Consider the following 20,642-nt stretch of genomic DNA (forward strand, 5'->3'; position numbering starts at 1 on the left):
AGGTTCTTTATTCACTGAACTCTTATGGTTTCTTGGGGAACCTTTCCTAAGGACCACTGGAAGATGCAAGGGTATTATGACTTGTCTAGAAACCAGTACCAACATAGCAATTTGGCGGGGGGAGGGGAGGGAAGGTCAGATTGATCTAGAAGGTGTTCCAGGGCAGGGAGAGGGTGGGTGGTGGGCTGCCCCAGGGGCAGGCAGAGGGGGTGGTGGGCTGGGATCCAGCAGTTATGCTGGATACCAACCCCTGTTCCTGGGGAGTTTGGAGCGACTTGAAGCCACCTCAGGACTTGTGCCATCTCAGGAGGTGGCGCAAGTCTGAGGAGACCCATAGGGGCCAGGGTGCCTTATTCAGGGGTAAGGGGAAAAGTTTTTCCTTGCCTCTGGCTGAGCTGATTCTGGCCACTATCCTGTGCCAGATACAGGGCAAGCCTCTTGGCTTGTCTGTTGCAGCACAGGATAGAATTGCGCCTAAAGCACATTTCAAAATCTCAGTTGGCTAAATTTAGCATTTCTTAGCACTCACACTGGCTGAATAACTTAGCAAAATAGAGGAGATCTCTTCCACCCTTGCCAAAATTTGCAAAAGTTCTTGGACGTATGTCCTAACAGATCCAGTTTTACAAAACATGGATGTATCTATGAATTATATGCAATCCATACATTCGCAGAAAAAAAATTCCTTTTTCAATGTATACTTTGAAACATCTTATCACACCAACTGTATGTATAGGAAATACATGAAACTACTTGAAAAATAATACTAGTAATAATATTTGAATTCATATTTAAATACAAAATTTGAGGCAACAGAAAAAAAAATCTGATTATTTGAAGCCTTTAAAAGGGGATTGGACAAGTTTCTGGAGGAAAAATCCATTACGGGTTACAAGCCATGATGCCTATGTGCAAGCTCCTGATTTTAGAAATGGGCTATGTCAGATGCAAGGGAGGGTACAAGGATGTAGGTCTCTTGTTGTCTTGTGTGCTCCCTGGGGCATTTGGTGGGCCACTGTGAGATATAGAAAGCTGGACTAGATGGGCCTATGGCCTGATCCAGTGGGGCTGTTCTTATGTTCTTAAGTGGAAGGGAGCAGAACAGAAATCAACATGTTGAAATTCAGACAGAATGAGAATAGAAGACTCCCACCCTCCTTCCCATGAACCCGGAACAAATGGCTTTTTAATAGGCTCGCTGTCTTAATTTTAGGATATCATGTGTGCCCCTGGATCTTTTACATTACTTCTTGGTTTTTGTCTGTTCTGTTCTGAGAGCCATGGGTATGCAGGGAGATTTTTGGAATGTGCTCATGTACAGATCGTAAAACCAGAGAGGAGTATAGCAGAAGATGAGAAGACTTTTGTATGCATCTTTTCCGGGAGTGTATAAGCCAGAAGGATACTTGGCCAGTAGGGCGTGTAAAACATCATGGAGCACAGGTGAGAGGTCAGACCCTGAGAATAACGGAATGTTTGAGAGAAACATCTTCAGTGTGTGGATGTAATCTTCCCCGTAATCTTCCTTTACCTCTGGTGTTATGTTGTCCAGAAGGTTCTTCTCTTCCTTATTCCATAAGTCAGGGGTTCCTTGGATAGCTGGAAGAACAACCAATTGGCATTTGAATATGGGCTTCTTGACCTGATGTGGCAGAAGGTTCTAACAAGGTTATGTGAGAAGAGGAGGAGAAGGAAGGGTTTCTAACAGTGCGAGCCCACTCTCCCATTGAGCCGGCCCAGCGACCGCTGTGCCAGCGTAGGCTGTCACAAACATGCCATAAAGCATGTTGCAAGAGCCTAGTGGTTAGGCGTGCCAGTCGGAAGACCTGCACCATCTTGCTGGCACCAGATGCAAATGCACACTGGAGCATGTAGGAACTGCTCCAAGCAGTGCAGGGGAAGGGTGTAATAGTGGAGGAGAGGGCAGGGAATGGGTGGATCAGGTGCTGGGAGGGGATGTAATTGGTGTCACCAGTGCACACCGAATCCTATCCCCCTCTCCAGCCCTAAGAACCCAACATAGGGCAATCTGGACTTGTGCCAGCCACTTGGCAGGGGATGATCTGAGTTACCCGACTGAGCAGGCTGGGGCTTTATTCAGAGTAAGAGGAAAATGTCTCCTAATCTCAAGAAAACCTCCAGCCTGCTTGATCTTAGGATGCAGTGTGGCCATGCAGACCCCACTGCATTGACGTGGGTTAGGAATGGGCTGTAAGTAACACTTTTCTGTAATCTCGCTTGACAGACTCCTAAAAATGCCATCCATATATTCTATTGATAAGAAAAACTTCTACCAATCCTATGCACACTTTCTTAGGAGTAAGTTCTATGGATCTCAGTTGGACTTAATTCTGAGTAGACATGCCTAAGATTGTGCTTTGAGAGTTTTAAAGCAGTTTTTGCCTATCCTACATGAGTGACACTGATCTCTGAAGATTGTGCATAATTTCTTCCTGAGAACATTGGTTTTGAAGGGAAGGAGCAGTGAAAATCTCAGTTGACTCACATGTCTTGAAGCCTGATGGATGGATAGCAGCTACCTTGACACCCCATTTGGAAAGCTCCTGCCTCAGGACTCCAGAAAACATGGACAGGGCTGCTTTGGAAGCTCCATAGGCAGCAAACCTGGGCATTGGGATACCTCCTGTGGGACCAACGGAAACAGGAGCAAGTGTTTGACAGCGTCTTTCCCAGTCATGAAGATTTTCTGGTGGCAATTTAACATGAAGGATCGGAGCATAGCTGAAGATTATGCTGAGGTTAAACACAAGGAAAATTGGGAAATTGCTTGCATATTGCAATTTCACACACAAACTGGGAAAAGATCCACCCTTGTACGCAATAGTTGTCTACATTAAGCAGGTGGGCAGCGATTCTCCCTGTTCAGCACAGCATCTTTGCTAGAGGCTCTTGCTGATGTCTGTGTTGTCTTTCTATTTTCTTTGTATTACGAGGCCCTGTGGGACTTTCCTCCCCTTCCTTGTGCTGTGTACTTCCTTGTGTTTTGTGAACTTCCTTTCATTGATAAGCAGTATATAGATCTTCTCATGGAATCAACAGTAATAGCAATCTTACCTCAAGGATCAAATAGGCGCAAGGCATCTAACACAAAGTAGTAGAAACGTATGAAATACATTTTGAAGACCTGTATATAAAACAAACTGAATGCAGCGACCTAGAAGCAGATGTGGCTTTATCGATAAAACTTTAAAAATGTTGTGATGGAAATGTGTTTTTAGATGCTTTTTAAAAAGCATAAAAGAAGCTCCAGAGAGGAAACTGCGTAACTGCTACCAAAGTACGAATTGCTAGATTAGCAGCTGATTTGTTCACCCCAAAAAGAAGAACTGCATTTGGGGCATTTAATGGTGAGGAGAAACTCCAGTGTGATAAACACAACTGCTTTGAAAAACACTGGTGACTGCTTTGACTGGGTTAACAATTAAGCTGCTGTGTTTTGTAACCTGGCAATGAGCACACAACTCTGGACAGTTTGCCCAGATATATACATGGTACTTATTTCAAAGTGGAAGAAAGGCAAGGGTGTGGTGTGTCATTGCTTCCCAATTACTGTAAAATGGGAGTTGCCCAAAAAGTGTCCCCAGAGACAATAGCTATTTGTTCCGTGCTTCTGTGTGAACTGTGTCTCTGTTGATGGCCAAGGGTAAGATAGTTGTAGCTAGGATGCCAGAGGAGAGGAAGTGGGAGCAAGATGCAGGCACGTACTAGATCAGGGATGTCACACTCGTTTCATACCAAGGACCAAACAGCATTCAAGATGCCTGCTGAGGGGCTGGAAGTGATGTCATTAGGCAGAAAGTGATGTCATTATTCAAGATATGGGAGAGCTGATTTTCATGTGGGCTTCCCTTACAGCAGTAACATCTCAGCACTGCTCAGTCGCTGAGAGCCTCAGGATCAGAGAAAAAGCTTCTGCGGGCTGCATCTGGCCCCCAGGCCTTATGTTTGACACTCCTATCCTAGATAATTCAGCCCCCCTGCCCTCCCACTTGGACCCTTCACTTGAAGGAAAGGCACTTTTCAAGTTCTCAGGTTGTTCTTTCTCTCACACACATTTTTATACCACCCTTCCTCCAAGGAGGGTGGTGTACAACATTTCTTTCTTTTGTCTTCACTACAGCCCTGTGAGGTAGGAGAGGCTGAGATGTGGTGACTGGCCTGAGGTCATCCAGGAAGCTTCAGGGCTGAATGGGGATTTGAACCTGGATCTTCTAGGTTGAAGTCCGACTCCCAAACCAGTACACCAGGATTTGCCAAACTGGGTTACAGCCCACTGGTATGTAGTTAGCCCATGTGCAGTGGGTCATGACTGGGGCCCTTCCACCCACCCTTGCTCTGATTTGGTTCCAAATTGGGTTGCACCAGGCCAGCAGCCTACCTACTGGCTCTGCAAGCCTCAGAATCTTGGAAAGACTCTTTAGGTTTTTGGAAAGCCACTTCTAGTTTGCTTCCAAAAACCAGAAGTGGCTTTCTGAGGCTTCTGCAGGCCATTCTGAGGTCCACAGAGGTCAGCAGCATCTGGGTCACCAGTCTTACTTGACCCAGAAGAGGCCTCCCCATTCACCCGGTAAGCCATTCCTGCACCTGGTAACCCTAACCCTAACCCACCATGGAGGACGAGGTGGGTTGCAGTGCTGAGAAGATTGGGAACTGCTGTTCTACACCTGTCTGTCTGTCTGTGGGAGAAAATTTGCCCCCAGAGACATACCCTTTGCCCTTCTGTGCCCCCAATATATTTTTCTAGCACCACCGCTGAGGAACTGGAGGACAACCCTTCCCATCACACAGAACATCTCAAACAATGCCTGGTATTGGGTTCCTCTTTGGCCATGTCGTTTTTATCTTTCACATTCTAAGAGTACCCCATTTCGGATGTGCACCTCTAAAATTAATTACAGTGTACCTCAATTATGAGAAGTTCAGGAAGTATTGGTTAATATGGGAACTAGCAATACAATGACATTGACTCTCTGGGTTCCCAGGGCAATGCCTCCAAAGAAGCAACAGCAGATACCAGGTGAGAGAGAGAGAGAGAGAGAGAGAGAGAGAGATCATCAGTTCATCATGTTTATTTGCTCTGCACAGACTTGAACCCCATCCAAATCCTCCAAGGACGACTTAATTCCTATTCTGAGGTCACATTAACCTTCAGAACACTGTGATAATCACAGGTGAGCGTGAGTTGGGTATAATGAAATTGTTCAAACAAAGGGCAGTGCCAATATTACACGAGAGAAGATTCAAGGGTGTTAAGCTTTGTTTGCGTAATGCCAACAGGCTAATACCCAAGTGGGACTGGCGTTGTATAGTGGCTGGGATCCAAGCTACACCTTACTGGGAGAGTCACAGGCACTGCTGAACTCTCCTTCTTGCATGTGGCTCTAGGAAAACACATGACCGCAAATTATTGCTTTAGTATTTTCCCTAGAGAAGGGAAAGAGTTGTTATGTTCCATCCTTTTATTGTTCCTATAGTTTGTTCTGCCCTTTATTCCACTCCTCCCAAATTCCAGTTTAACTAGGGGAATTTCTAAAATTAATTCCTGCATGGAAGCATGCAAAGTTTCCCACAACTGTGCAATTTCTTTAGTTTATTGGCACCCCCCCTTCTCTGTGTTGCCCATGTGCTGGCATACATTGGTAAGACACAGCAGCAAAAAACAACCTTGAGGTTATTGTGTACATTTTTGCTGTGTGGTGTTTTGCTGATGTATGAAAAAGTTTATTCCTTTACTTTGATAAAACACCACACAAAAAGAATCTTGATGCAACCATGTTATAGACAATCACATTGATTACTTTTTATGCCGTGATTCATCAATGTGCATGTGAACTTGGGAAGTAGGGGAAGGAGGTTATTGCTTGCCTCATAAAGTCATGGGATTTGAAAGTTTGTGAGATTTGAATCCAGGACTTTGGTGTTCCTAGCTCAGTGGCAGAGTTCCTGCTTTGAATGCAGGAGGTATCAAGTACAATTACTGGTATCTATAAGCGAGGATAGGAAAGATGCCCTATTTAAAATTCTGTATAGCTTCTGACTCAGCAAGAGGTCGTGTCAGTGGCATCACTAGGTGGTGTGGGGGGTCTAGACTGCACCTCACGGCGGGGGGGTGATACCACTATTGGCCAAACTGCAAAAATTTTAGAATTTTTGAATTAATACCTTCATGTTATATATCATTTGATGGACAATTTACTGCAGAATGCAAAGAACAAGCCACATGGAAATATCTGTATCAAAAGTCAAAGGAAAACACAACTGCCTAATGTAACAAAAAGGGTTTTTTTTTAAACTTAAATCTGATCAATGAGATTGATTGTTCCATAAGAACTTAAGAACAGCCCCACTGGATCAGGCCATAGGCCCATCTAGTCCACTTCCTGTATCTCACAGTGGCCCATCAAATACCCCAGGGAACGCCTTCATTCCAAGCACCAATGAGGTGTTGTTATGACACAGGAGGGACCCAATGAGGTGTTAGTATGAGTCAGCTCTCATTTCCATGTCTCAGAGCTAATAGTAGAACTTTCACCCAGTTGTGTGAGCCTCATCAAGTTGGCCACTGGTTTTTTTGTTGGTTACTGATTTGTTGGGTGACCTTTACTATCTATCTATCTATCTATCTATCTATCTATCTATCTATCTATCTATCTATCTATCTATCTATCTATCTATCTATCTATCTATCTATCTATCTAGGGTTGTCACCAACCCAAGTGATGCTTTCAGGCTGTGTGTATGATATTGTCATGTATTCTGTATGGTCTGGTTCGGAAAGAGGTCCATCATGGGGGTGATACAATGAGTTCTCGGTGATGCAAACTGTAGTGACACCTCTGGGTAGCATCATGTGATAAGGAAGTGCACACCTCAGGAAGTTCACCTGGGTTTTGGTCAGCATAGGATGGTGTATATTGATCAGCTTGTCATCCTGACCATTCTTAGTTGGTTGCTTTCACTACGACTGTTTGCAACCCCTAAGTACTGTGGACACTTTTGACAAACCAGCTTTCTCACTTGCTGGAATTGATAAATGCATATGCCATTTGGCTCGGCAGTTGGACGCCTGCCACATTGAAGGCGCAGCCCAAAGCAGCAGACAGGCAGGATAGGGAACATTTTTAACAAGGCGGCGATTGCTTCGTTTCACCCTGTCTTCATCAATCCCGACTGTCGGGATGGAAATCTTGCCGTCCGGAAGACATCCCAGCTAAGATTTCCTCGGCTATGCAAGACTATGCTGAGAGCGGCTCCTGTTTCCATTATAATAAATGCTTAAAAGGCCCCCAAAGAGAAGTGAGGGTTTTAAAAGATGCATAATGCAATGTTTTCTATCCTGTAGGAATACATCTCAACAGCAGAGTCTTATTGTGGCTGTGAAATATGACTTTTATGCTTAGCTGCTGAGGGTCTGGTTTTAAATGACACATTTGGTAAAATGTATATTTCATTTACAAGAGTCAGTGAAACCTTAAAGGGCAAGAAAAATGCAAAGGACAATCGACTATTTAAGAGTTTGTATCAGTGGTTCTAAAACTTTTTCAACTGGTTGCTCCCTTGACCTATGGGGCCATTGGCCGCTCTCCATCAGGGCTACAATCCTATACCCTGTATACAGCAGCGGGTTTTTCCAAGGATTCAGCAGCTCCCCTGGCTTCCATGGTTCTACGGGGAGCCACGGCTCACAGCTTGGGAACCACTGGTTTTTAGAAACAATGAACCATCCAGTATGTAACCAATTAATTAGTCAATTAAAATAATGCAGCACCCTTTCAGTACAGGATCGGAATGCTAGCACCAATGCGTTTTTGGACTATTTTTCTTGAACTGACATACACCAAGGGATTATAATATGAATTTTTTATATGGCTTCCTCTAAAACTCAGGTCCAGGGTGACCAGATGTCATAGCTACAAAAGAGGTCAAGGCATCTCTAATGTAGGACAAATGTAGGACATCCAAGAAAAATGTAGGATATGACAAAATAAAATCCAAAAACACTTGTATATTGATTTCATGTGGCTAATCTAAATACTATATTATTATTAAATTTAAAACTATATTACGTATAGTTTATTGCACATTTATTAATTACAAGAAGGCTATGCATTGGCTACTCACAGGGAAAAAGAGGACATTTAAGTTCTTTTCCAGGACACAAGACTAAAAAAAGAGGACTCCTGGAAAAGAAGGCATCTGGTCACCCTGCTCAGGTCAAACTCACAGAACTCCCTCTTGGACTCAGCTTGCTACAAGATGCCATTTCATGCATGTCTTTCGAGAGAGGAGTGATGTTTTAATACTATTTCATTGAAAGTTTCACCTCCTGTTTGGCATTCATAAGTACATTTTCATTTTGGCTGTCTCTATTGACAGAGTCTCATGAAGAGTCAGGAAGGGACATATCAGGGCCCCATGAAAGATATGTCCCAGGAAGGGACATATCAATACCCACCTAGGTTCCATTCACCCATCTGCTCGTGCCCAACTGCACTAAAAGTTCGATCGTGCCCATAGGAACAGCACTTGGCATTACAAAGTGCTTACCCTCAGAGCTGCATACAGGCAACCTCCCAGAGGTTGTAATCCTAATCTGGGAGTAAGTCCCATAGAAATTAATGGGACTTACTTCTGAGTAGACATACACAGGATTTCACCAAACTTCCCATAAATACGGAGGTGTTTCAACCAGTTAGGTGCACTCTACCTGATGCAAAGACTCCTTTTGTGAATTATGTGTCAAGTTAGAGTCTCTAACTTGTGAAACCTCTGGACCCCTGGAAGCTTTCCCAGCCACGCTAGACGCATCTAGTCCAGTGGTTCCCAAACTTCTACTCAGAAGTTGGGAACTACCTAAGTCTTTGTGGGGGTGGAGGGACGGCAGTGGCATGATCTCCAGCAACACGATCCCCAGGGGCTGCCTGCACCCCTCCCCCGAGGACAGCACTGCCAAGGGTAAGTTAAAAAAAACAAAGAACCCTTCTGTCTGGCAGCAGCGCGATCCTGGGGATCACATTCCTGTCATTCCCCTGCCCTGCCCCGTATGGTGGCAAAGATGAGTGCTTCCCTGGCTGGTGAGTTGCAGCCCACCTGTTTGGGAATCACTAATCTAGCCACACTAGTGCTTTAAATGTTTGCACTGCTTCTTTGAAACATTCCATCTCTATCTCACCTCTCCATCTTAGTTTCAGGACCTTTTGCTATTCCTTTTTCTCATTTCTTTGGTATCCCTAATGCTCTTTAGGCATCCTTACACATTTTGTCACATTTGGGTTACACATGTGGGTTACCCTTACACATTTGGGTTGATTGTCACATTTTACAAACCCTTACACATTTGGGTTGATTGTCTTATTGAACCTTTTTGCAGAAACTCTTTTTAACAAATTGCTGTGCAATTTAAGTGGCTCCCATTCTCATTCTTGTGAATTTGTCTTCATGGTCACTAGACACTTTGTCACAATGCTATGATAATGATAACTAGATAGGATACGCGCACCCTTTGAGGTACCCAGGTAAACTAGGCCACCCTGAATTCCATCCTGGTTCTCAGACAGCAAGCCAGCCAAAATAGTTGACTGTACATTTCAGTATCCCATGAATGCTGGACTTACCAGCCATGCTTGAGATATTAATAAGCCTTCCTTTGGATTTCCGAAGTAATGGCAAGAAGGTTTTCGATACTTGGACAGGACCAAAGAAATTGACATCCATGCAGTGCTTGTAGGTATCCATGGGGAGCAATTCACCTTCAGCAGCAAATCCCAAGATCCCCGCATTGTTGATGAGGCCCCAAAGAGCTGGGGAGGAGGGGGAAGAAAGTGCAAAGTGATGCGTTAACAAAAACCCTCCACAGTAAAGTCATTTACAGACTGCTTTGCTGCAGAAAGTAACACAACATTAATTTATTCACTCATTTCAGAAAGTTAATTTTGATGTCAAATTTACATCAAGGGCCCAGTCTTATGCTCTCCACCACCTGTCAATGCAATGTTGTCAGCATGGCGACCACTGCACCCTGTGATGGTGGTGGCAGTCCAGGAGGTCTCCTCTAGGTAACTCTCCATAGCATGGATGGTTCTACTCAGAGCTACAACAGCTAATTTGCTGATTCAGGTCCACATTGTCCTGTGCTGCAGGGTCAGGCCCGGGAAGGGAGTTAGTATATAGGCAGTGCTGGTGCTGCTGATCCCACTCACATCCAGGGATCTGATCCATCCATCCCTGCGCCCTCCTTACCTTCCCCCTGCCCCGTTTCACCCCTCCTGTCTCCATTCTGCCCTCCTGCCACCCCTCCCATCATAGAATCTCTGTCATCAGGGATGAATAGGCACAATCCTTCATGCTGGAGCTTCAAGCAATGTGCTAAATTGCATGCTGTGAGAGTTAATTTTGCGACAGGCATTTATTGCTTTAAGGCTTTCAGCACCACTACAGGAGGGGAACTGCAGGTGCATGGTTTCTTGCAGTAAGAATAAGATTGGACTTCAGATGTGGATGTTGAATTCGGAGGTCAAATGTAAAAGAAAAAAGCCCAAATTTCAACCTTCATGTGAACCTCTTGAGGTTCATTGTGCATACCTGAATTTTTCAACTTCTTAGTGACTTCACGATAAGCCTCTTTGATTTGCCCAGAATTGGTGATGTCCAGTTGCAGGATGGAAAGCCTCTTGGAGCAGGTCTTCCTCAGTTGCTCTGCCCCAGGTCCTTTTTCATTCAAAACACCAGCAAACACAACAAATCCTAAATGGTCAAGGTATTTCGCCAGTTCGTGGCCGATGCCAGAGTCGCTTCCTGAAAAAAACAAACCAAAGATACAGCAGCCCAAGGATTCTCAAAAATCTGCTGTAACACACCTTTCTGAATCGGGGGGGGGGGCAGATTTAATGGAAATGACATTAAAGTCTCTCAAAAGTAGATTGACAGGTGGAGATGGCTCCTGTTCCAGTTTTAAGCCGACAGAGCCATACCTTTGTGTCCAAGAGGAGATTTCCTGATGTCAGGAAACAGTGGTTTGTATAAACCACAATGTGCTAACAAGCTAGAATATCAACCCAGGATCAATGCCAGATGATTCATACTTATAACAGCCATGATTTACTGTTACATCTCAGCCAAAACTTCCCAGACCAGCTGAAGCTGTGGTTACAGAGCAGGATATGCATCAGCATAATTGGAACCATATAATTGTATCAGTAATCAGTACGATTGTTCTCTTGCAATTGTTCCTTTGTGTCCAGGGCTGGCATTTAGCCCATTGGACCAAATTTCTCCCAACTGGACCCTGCACCTAAAGGGGCCCTGTGCTAGTGAAACCTAAATTAAAATGTGCTTAGATCCATTTGGTTCATTAACTCACATGAACTTTTTAAGCACACATTTTGATTGCTTTCCATTCTCCCATAGAGATATAAAGTCTGTCATAAATTTTATTTATACCCCTAAGGACCCAATCCTATCCAACTTTCCAGTGCTGATGCAGCCATGGCAACAGGATGTGTGCTGCATGCTGTAGTGGGATAGTCATGGAGGCCTCCTCGGTGTATGGGAACATCTGTTCCCTTACCTCGGGTTGCCTTTTGTCTGCATCAGTACTGGGAAGTTGGATAGGATTGAGCTCCAAGATTGTGCAGATCTTGACTGTGAACCTGGGGCCCTTGGGAAAAAAAAAGTTTCAAGTTGGACCTCACAGCTTCTAAGGCAGGCCCTGCTTTGTGTTACCCGACTCCAGTTAAGTTGATAGATGCAGTATCACCTCTGGCCTTGTGCAGTGGTGGTGCTGTAGTACAGAGAGAGAGAGAGAGAGAGAGAGAGAGAGAGAGAGAGAGAGAGAGAACAGTCTAGCAGTTTCCAAATCTGGCTAATTGCCATGGAGGCACTGTAGGGATGGTGGCTGGGTCCTCCTGCCAGAGTCTGTCCTCTAGCATCACATCACCCAAGTATAGATCTTAGCTAGGAGACATTTTTTTTTTTTACTGGAGTGTTAACTTTTGTCCAAAGCTGGATAGCTAAACTTTTCTCCATATTGAAATCACCACTTATCTTCACACTGTGATTTCTCTCGAGATTGCTGGCTGTGAAAGGAGGAAGTCGGGGCGGCTAAGATGCTATCTGGAAGCAATTCTTTATGTACCAAAAAGGAACACAAGTTGAGCATCCTGAAAACTGATATCTCCATATCTGTGGGAACCCGCCATTCTTCCTGCACTACACCAGGAAATGATTTAATATCTGCATCTATATCTCCATGAGCACAGAGCAACAGCATTATAAATTGGGATGATATAGGTACTCGACGCACAAGTCACTTTGCCATTACTGTTAGCAAAGTCACTTTGTCATCACTCATGGAAAATGGTTGGCGACTGGTAATATTACTAGCAAAATGTCCATCATTATGACAGGCAGGGTAGTGTAAAGAACAGGGTAGTGTACCGAAAGCTTTGTTTTCTGAACATTCTGCATAAAGAGACCTATTGCCTCCTTTTTGCAACCTGGAGGCACATTGCCTCTCCACTGAAATGGCATTTCTGTGAATGGAGCCAAGCTACACCACCCCAGTGTCTGAGAATGGGAGAAGGGTTTGCACACACCAGTGTATAATTCCCAAGCATGAGTCTCTTTTCCCCAAATGGAATGAATGGTGGATATTGTATTGTATGAGGAAGATCAAGCCAGAAACGGTGACACCTGAGCCCAGATGTCTTGCTTACAACAGGTCAACTCTTAGGCCAAGATCCAGTGTTTGTGTTTGGGCACAGGCATCAGGACTACCAACTCCAGAGCCCAGATCAACTAGGCAGGTAGACCTGGGCTCTGGGTTGAACTTTGTGGCCTCCCAGCCCAATCCTATCCACACTTTCCAGGGAGTAAGCCCCATTGACTCTAATGGGACTTATTTCTGAGTAGACTAGCATAAGATTGGGCTGTCCATGGCCAAAGTTTGCTGGGTGGTCTTAAAGCCCAGGTCTACCTGCTGGGTAAACCTGGGCTCCCATCTGGACTTGAAGCCCAAGTCTGCAGGCTGGGTAAACCTGGGCTCCTGCTTGGACTTGGAGCCCATGTCTATCAGCTCATTAGACCTGGACTCCCATTCCCTGGCCTGGGGTCCCAGACCCTGGGCTGGGTAAATCTGGGCTTCCATTCCTGCCAATCTCACTGGCGCCTGCCCAGTGGGTGTTCCCCTGGCTCCTGATTTTGCTCCCCAGCCCAGCAGGCACCCTTGCGGGCTGGCAGACAGTTTGGGGGGCCACGCATTCATGCCCCCCCTGGAACTGCCCCAATGCAGACACAGATTGTAAGTTTGATTAATGGGCAGTGTGGTATCTAGGGTGAAGCAAGTGGAGACATCTACCCTGGGCGCCACTTGAAGGGGGCAGATAGGACTACTGAGTCCTGCAAAAGCAAGGCAGGTCTTGCTGGTTCACTCAGATATGTTATGAAACTGCAGATTCTCCACAGTTTCACATCTGCACTGCGCTAATCTTAGTTGTGACTGACTGAAATCCTGCTAATTTCAATCGAAAAGTTTTGACAATGTTCTTTAGATACAACCCATTCGTCTGATTTTTTTTCCTCCTTGGCTCCTTCAACAGAGCCATAGCAAATTAGTTGTGATCATTTTTTCTGCCTTAATCCAACAAACCACCCATGAGGTGCACTCCACTACACACAGAGAGTGCCAGCACCAGCAGCTGTGTAGCATGAAAATGCACTAATTCTCCAATTAGTCCTTTCAAAAACTCCCTTTGTCTCTTGCAAAATTTGCCTAATGGTTGAGGTTTGCTGGAGATGGCTGTGAAGTGTCCAGGCAAGGGTTGCCTGCCCTCCTGGCCTATGTGCATCCATAAGTGCTTGTCAGGAATGGAGGAGAAAATTGCAGAGCAGAGCAGCCCCAAGGAATGTGTTTGTACAAAACCAAGGCACTGTTTTTACAACTCCTGATTCAGCTCCCTCTGCAGCCCTGCCCCTCATATCACTGCCAACCACCTTCACTCATTCACTGCCACTCTCAGGAGTCCAAATATTCTTGCTGACATTCTCCTTTTGTCCCTCGCTGCCCCTTAGGCCTGGAGCCTACTTCTAGAGCAGCAGTTCCCAATCTTAATGGCGCTGTGACCCACCTCATCCTCATGGTGGGTCACAACACTCCTGGTGGTGCCAGGGAGGCCTCTTCTGGGTCGTGCCAGGCTGGCAACACACTCTACTGACCTCCATGGACTCCGAAAGGCTGCAGAAGTCTCCAAAAGCCTGTTCTGGTTTTCGGGGGCAAACTGGAAGTTGTCTCCAAAAACTGGAAGTGGCTTTTGGAGGCTTCTGTGGGCCATTCTGAGGAGGCCAATAGAGTGGTAGCTGGCATGGCATGATCAGGAAGAAGCCTCCAGGTCTATCTAATGCTTCTGGAGTGCCTCTGATTTGGCGCTGTTTGGGCACAAGGGAGGGCAGGAGCACCCAGCCTGCAACCCACCTCACATGGGCTCATGACCCACCAGTAGGTTGAGACCCCCAGTTTGGAAAAGGCTGTTCTAGAAAGCGTCAACAATGCTGCTTTTCTCACTTGCTTCACTCACTTCTTACTTTTCCTCCTCACCTCCTTCAGGTCATACCTCAAAACTTGCCTTGCCCATGAAGTCTCTGGCACACAGTCTACAGCCCCCTCCCCCCAATACTTCATCGTAACTCTCAGGCTGCAATCCTATGCACGATTTCCTGGGAGTACATCCCTTTGAATACAATGGAACTTACTTCTGAATTTGACATGCACAGAATTGTACTGTCAGTGTGCATCAGTTAAATAATCACAAATTCTTTCCCTCTTTACCCTTCCTCTATTTTTTTTTCCTCTCCATCTGTTGTCTTCGTGTGTTGTATTCCAGATTGTAAAGCCCTTGGGGCAATGACCTGATGTCTTGTACTTTGAAAAGTGACACCAGGTCACTCCTCTCAGATTGCATATCATGAAAAACAAAGAAGCACCTGAACAAAGGTGAGTTCCAAAAGGTGAATCCAAAGATCCAGAAGCAATCTCATGCAATGTGAGTTAACTCTTTGTGTACTTGTGTTGCCTGCTGTTCCCTCTTCTTATCCTTTGAATCAGCATACCGTTCCAAATGTTCATCTAGAAGGCACAGTTCTGGCAGAAAGTGGCTGGGATAAACCCAGTAACAGAGAATGTGTTGCAGGTGTGATGTGATTCTGTCACCTCTTGTCTGCTTTGCTGCACTTGCAGCAATCCAATTAATTGGTCTTTCAGATGTAAACCTCACTGAGTTCAGTGGGACTTACTCCTGGGTCAGTGTGTATAGCATTGCAATTGTCGTCTCAGAAAATCTGTGAGACAGCCTATCTTGAATGAGGAATTCATGGGATGTGTCATCAAAAGGTATATGTGGTGCACGAATAAAACTGTTCATATTGAATTAGGTTTTCAAATAAGTGGTTCTATTCTGTGACTTCTCTGGATAGTGGGGTGCAGAGACTGGCTATGGTGCTTTGGAAACACAGTCCCTCCCTTAAGAGCACATAGGAATTCAGTTTTGGAAAAAATAACACACAGAGGGCACAATCCTAACCTTTGCTGGAACAGGCAAGCCGGGAGAAGCACAGGATCGTGGCCAGAAGCAGCTCAACCAGAAGTAAGGGGAAACTTTTCTCCTTACCTTGGGTAAGGACTGCTAGCCACAATGGGTCTCCTCGAACTTGCGCCACCTCTGGAGGTGGCGCAAGTCCGAGGAGAGCAGAGCAGCTTGAATTCGCTCAATTCTCCCTGGAGAACAGGGATTGGGATCCGGCATAACTGCTGGATCACAGCCCTGCCTCCCGCTCCTCGCCAGCCCGCCCCCAGGGCTGCCCATTGACCACCCTCCTCCCCGCCCAGGAAAGGGACTTGGGCCGGCATAGGGTACAGTTTGGATTGCGCCCAGAGTTTATTATCTCCCTAAAAAGGCAGTATACGGCTTACACGAGTTCTGCTATTTTCACTTAATGTTTCTGTATCATAGCTTCTGGTTGGGCACAAAAAGTTTTAGCTTAAATAATTACAATTTAACTGTTGAAATGAGTTAGAGAGCTGTCAGTCCAAAGACTGTAAAGTATTTCACCACTTTAATTTTTGCTCGTTAGAGAGGACTTACTATTTCACTGGAACTTCCAGTATTAGTTAAGTGCTATAACTGACCTGGATGTATAGATCTGGCAAGACCTCAGTCTGCCCCTCACCCAGATAGACTGTTTTCCAAGACATCGTTTTTGTTTACCAATATCACCCTATCCAAGCCTGCATTTATACACAGTGACAGATTAGCCTAAGAACTATGAGTCTTCCTGATTCCAGTGTCCACCCTGCTCTAACAAAGTTAACCCTCCTCCAGTTAAACACCAACTCTTTCTAAAATGCAGTTAAATTCTCTTTTTCTGCTGCCCTTCTCTCCCCCCCCACCTCAAAACTACAAATGCAACTCTTTGAAAGTGGCCACTTTCAAACCCTGTACGTTTCATCCCCCGGTTGAAGACAATTAGTTCAAACATTCAGGGACAGTCAGGACATAGCCCCTTGCATCACAACCTGCCCCAAACCCTGCTATTCTCTGAGCATTTAACCCAACCCCAGTTTACAACCACCAGCGACTCTCTTCGATCCTTTCAGACGAAGAGAGAGAAAGCAGCAAAAGTAAAGAAAAAAGTGTGAGTATGTGTGAGCATGTATATTCATGTACACTGGTGTGCAATTTCAAGGCACACATCAAGAACAGTATTTAAGAATAAAATTGCAGAGTGTTTTAAGAACAAAATTTTCCTTTGTGATGTTCAGATAAGCAACAACAAATGTCAATTCTCTGTCAACATTTGCTCTGTTATTAATTCTCTGTGGCCATTTGTAAAAAATAGACCAAAGGAAAAAAACAACCCAGTCCCTTTCCACCTTTTAAAGTGGTAGTTCTCTTTGATTTATAGCAAGGTGAGAACCACTGACCCTATTCAACCCATCATAGAATCCCTCCCAGTGGCGGCGGCTGGTGTTTTTTTGTTTTTAGATTCTGGTGCACTTGTTTTTAGATTCTGAGTCCTCTTGGAGCCAGGAATCATCTTCTCCTGTACAATGCAAACCGTTTGAGAACTTTTTTTCAGTTTAAAAGCAGTAAAAAAAATATTCCTGATACTGATGATGGCATGTAACCCCTTGCATCTCTGAAAAGTTCAAAATACATAGTAGTTGAGATAATTCTATATTTCAAGGGCAACAGAGTCTGCAATCATACACCCACTTCCTGGGTAATTCCCATTGAACACAGTGGAATTTACTTCCAAGTCGACATACATAGCATTGTGCTGTTAGTCATGTGGAGCACAATTCTGTGTGCATTTACTCAGCAGTAGGTTCCACTGTGTTCAGTGATGCTTGCTAGGGATTGCACCCTTAAAGTTCCACAACATTCTTTCAAGCAGTGATATTGACTGGGTCGTTAAGAAAGTCGTGAGGTCCCATCTTACCTGTGATGAGGACTGCTTTGTGGTCCACAGGGAGCATCGTCTGGACATGTGCATAAAGGCAAAAGGCGAAGCATGCTACAGAGAATACAATCAAGCCCAGAGAACTTCTCAGTGTGGCAGAACAGAGAATCCCCAAAATAAGAAGCAGGAAAAGACCAAGGCAGAAAGGAACTTTTTTCATGCCGCAGTTCTTTTGGACTTGGCAAAGGACCATTCCTCCACAGACCATAGTCACGCCCAAGTAGATCATCACTGAATTGTCCACTCCAGAGAGGTACATGACCATGGTCACAGCCAGAAGACAGTCAGGACGAATTAACACACATGCGCTGCAAAAAAATTAGACAATCAGTTCCCAGCAGAGTTCAACAGATGTGTCACTATAAGTTAGCACATCTTATACATGGATGGGATGGAAAGAGAAGGGCTGGCTGCAGATGGAGAGGTGGGAGAGATCTGGTGAGGGGCTGCAAGTCATGAAGTTGCAATATAGATATATTTTTACAGAGCGGCTTCTCTGAGCTGCTTCCAGGAGAGGATAAAATCCGAGGACACCTTCCTCTCACCTTTACACTGACAAGGTGGACTCCACCTTCAGTGGAATACACAGCATGCATAATGATTGACAGAGCTGGGAGGGGGCATGACGTAGCAAGCCCTAAGGGAGGCGAGAGCTCCTACATCATTCACTTGTTTAAAGAGATTGTTCTTCAGGAGACAGTGAAGAAATGCATTTCCACTACAGAGCAGTGCAGTTTCTCAGCCAGCCTTTGATGTGCAGGCTCTGACTGTGCTCATTTAAGAGGCATAACAACAGTTCTGTCAATGCTCTTTCAACACTGCCAAGTTGATGTTGTGCAGTGAAGTATTTAGAGCTTCAGGTTCAGATGGAGGAGAGAGACCTGGGTTCAAAGTCCAACTCAGCCAGGCAGCACATTAGATGGCAATGGGCCAATTCTTCTCTCTCAGCCTAACCTACCTCACAGGCTGGTTGTGAGCAGGACAGAAACTTTTATACTGCCCTGAACTCTTTGGAGGAAAGCAGCATAGAACTGCATCCAGTTCTCTGGGTTAACTAATCTGCTGAAGCACATCAGTCCTCTCTCACAGCGCTAGAAGCAGGAGTTATCTTCTGAAACAATCTGGCTGGAGATTCAGATGGGGAAAGCAAGTTCTGCTTTGCACAGCATGTAAATGATACCATAGTATTGTGACAAGATCTAGATTCATAGAATGTCAGAATTGGAAGAGCTCTTGGAGGTCATGTAGTTCAGTCACTTAGTACAGTGGTTCTCAAACATTTTAGTCCCAGGACCCACTTTTTGGAATGGCAATCTGTTAGGACCCACTAAAAGTGATGTCATTAACCTGGAAGTGATGTCATGGCCAGAAGTGACATAACCAAGCAGGAAAATTTTTGACACCCACCATGTGACAAAATCAAATCAACTCAACTAAGGGCCCAATCCTATGGGCCACAGCTATCACAAAAGTGCTGTGAGACAGAAAGAGCTCCTGGCAGCAGGGCTTTTTGGGGAGGGGGGGAGGAAGGGAAGAAGGCAGAACTGGGTGGGGGGAGGGCAGGAGCGGGTCTGTGAGGGGGCAGAGATGACAGCAGACTCTGCCGCCGTATCTTAGCCCCCTCCTGGACTGGGAAACCCACTCAATAGTAGGTGCTGATCCAAGGAGACTCATTGGGGCTGCCTGGGAGTTACACAGGGTAAGGGAATGTTACCCTGAAAGACCTGGCACTGCTTCCCTAGCCCCCATAGGATACAGGAGTTGCCATTTTGGTGCCATTGTAGCCCCAGGCACTTGGGAAACATAGGATTGGGCTGCTAGTAAGCAAATTAAAAGTTTACAACAGGTTTAAAAATTATTTAAAATAAAGAACACTTCTAACACTCCCAAGCAGTTGCTGATCTGTTTTAAAAAAATTCCCCAAACATTCCAAAGGCTGAAATCCTATCCACACTTACCCAGGAGTAAGCTCCATTGACTACAGGCCCAATTCTATCCAATTTTCCAGCACCGGTGCAACCGCAATGCAGCCTCAAGGTAAGGGAACAAATGTCCCCATACCTTAAGGAGGCCTCTGTGACTGCTGCCCCACCACAAGATGCAGTGCAAGCCCCTTTGCCATGGCTTCACCAGCACTGGAAAATTGGATAGGATTGGGCCCTACCATTGTTAAAAGCATATACATAGTAGGTTATAGAATATACACTATACAGCCTGTTAAAAGTACAAATCTGTAACATTTCCCCAAATGCAGTCACATACCTTGGTAGCATCAAATGTAATATATTAAAAATAAAATATTGAAATGAATGGGGTCCCACCTGAAATTGGCTTGTGACCCACCTAGTGGGTACTAACCCACAGTTTGAGAAACACAGCAAGTATATAAACTCACCAATTGATAAAAATGAGAGCACATATTAAAAATCTACTCCCCCCTGAGTTTTAAGACAATTGAAATGTTTGAAAAGGTGACACTTTGCAGCCTAGTGATACTGAGAAACCAGAATGTGGTGGGTGTGGCCACCACAAAGTAGGAACTGTGGGTAAAATGGGCTGCTTATCTCAGCCCCTTGATACCTCTACATGCTCTGAAATAAAATATAAAATTTTCACTTTTTGGGGACAGGCCAGCCAGCAGAACTGGCAGCACTGGCTCACGGTCTCAGCCTCCTTGTAGCCCCTTCAATGAAGAACATTGTTTCTTTTGATCCAATTCACGAGAGTCTCTAATCTCCTGGGCCTGATGTTGGGCGGTAGGCTCCCATTGCGTGCCATAGAGCGGAAACAATCTCAGGCATTTGATGTTGAGTTATTTGGCAACAAACTTTGTTGTCGACTGCATTTGACAACTGCAGTTGAACTGCATATTTTCGACTGGGTTTGAGCCAGGCAAATCTGATCCCCTGCATAGTGCTGTGAGGTCATCTGTTTTGCTACACAAATTCCTAACTTGGCAATATTATCACACATCTGACTCACATAAGGAGGCAGACTAAAATACTGCTGGTGAGGTGGGAGTAGGAGATGATGGCACCCAAGCAGGTGGTATCAACTAAGGAAAGAAAGCTAGCAAACAAGATTTAAAACTCAACGACTATATGTACAGT

The 20,642-nt window shown here is 45.1% G+C and overlaps 1 protein-coding gene across 1 annotated transcript; it reads right to left on the bottom strand.

The window, feature by feature from the left end:
• Positions 1-1,243: 1,243 nt before the first annotated feature.
• Positions 1,244-17,797, bottom strand: LOC136660650 (17-beta-hydroxysteroid dehydrogenase type 2-like). The gene is made up of 5 exons (XM_066637957.1): positions 17,512-17,797; positions 10,603-10,815; positions 9,636-9,821; positions 2,507-2,644; positions 1,244-1,599 (listed from the first exon to the last, which is right to left on the bottom strand). Exons 1-5 carry the CDS (start codon positions 17,795-17,797, stop codon positions 1,244-1,246), a joined length of 1,179 nt encoding a protein of 392 aa, XP_066494054.1.
• Positions 17,798-20,642: the final 2,845 nt, after the last annotated feature.

This window comes from Tiliqua scincoides, chromosome 9 (assembly GCF_035046505.1).
Source record: "Tiliqua scincoides isolate rTilSci1 chromosome 9, rTilSci1.hap2, whole genome shotgun sequence".
NCBI classification, from domain to species: domain Eukaryota; kingdom Metazoa; phylum Chordata; class Lepidosauria; order Squamata; family Scincidae; genus Tiliqua; species Tiliqua scincoides.

Bases quoted from the DNA above. Each gene is read 5' to 3' on its own strand.
- LOC136660650 (XM_066637957.1), bottom strand. From the start codon at position 17,797: ATGGTCATGTACCTCTCTGGAGTGGACAATTCAGTGATGATCTACTTG. The intron at 10,816-17,511 runs GTAAGATGGGAC...TGTTTTTTTCAG, and splicing joins CAAAGCAGTCCTCATCACAG to GAAGCGACTCTGGCATCGGC. The intron at 1,600-2,506 runs GTGAGTCAACTG...TTGTTCTTCCAG, and splicing joins TCCATCAGGCTTCAAGACAT to CTATCCAAGGAACCCCTGAC.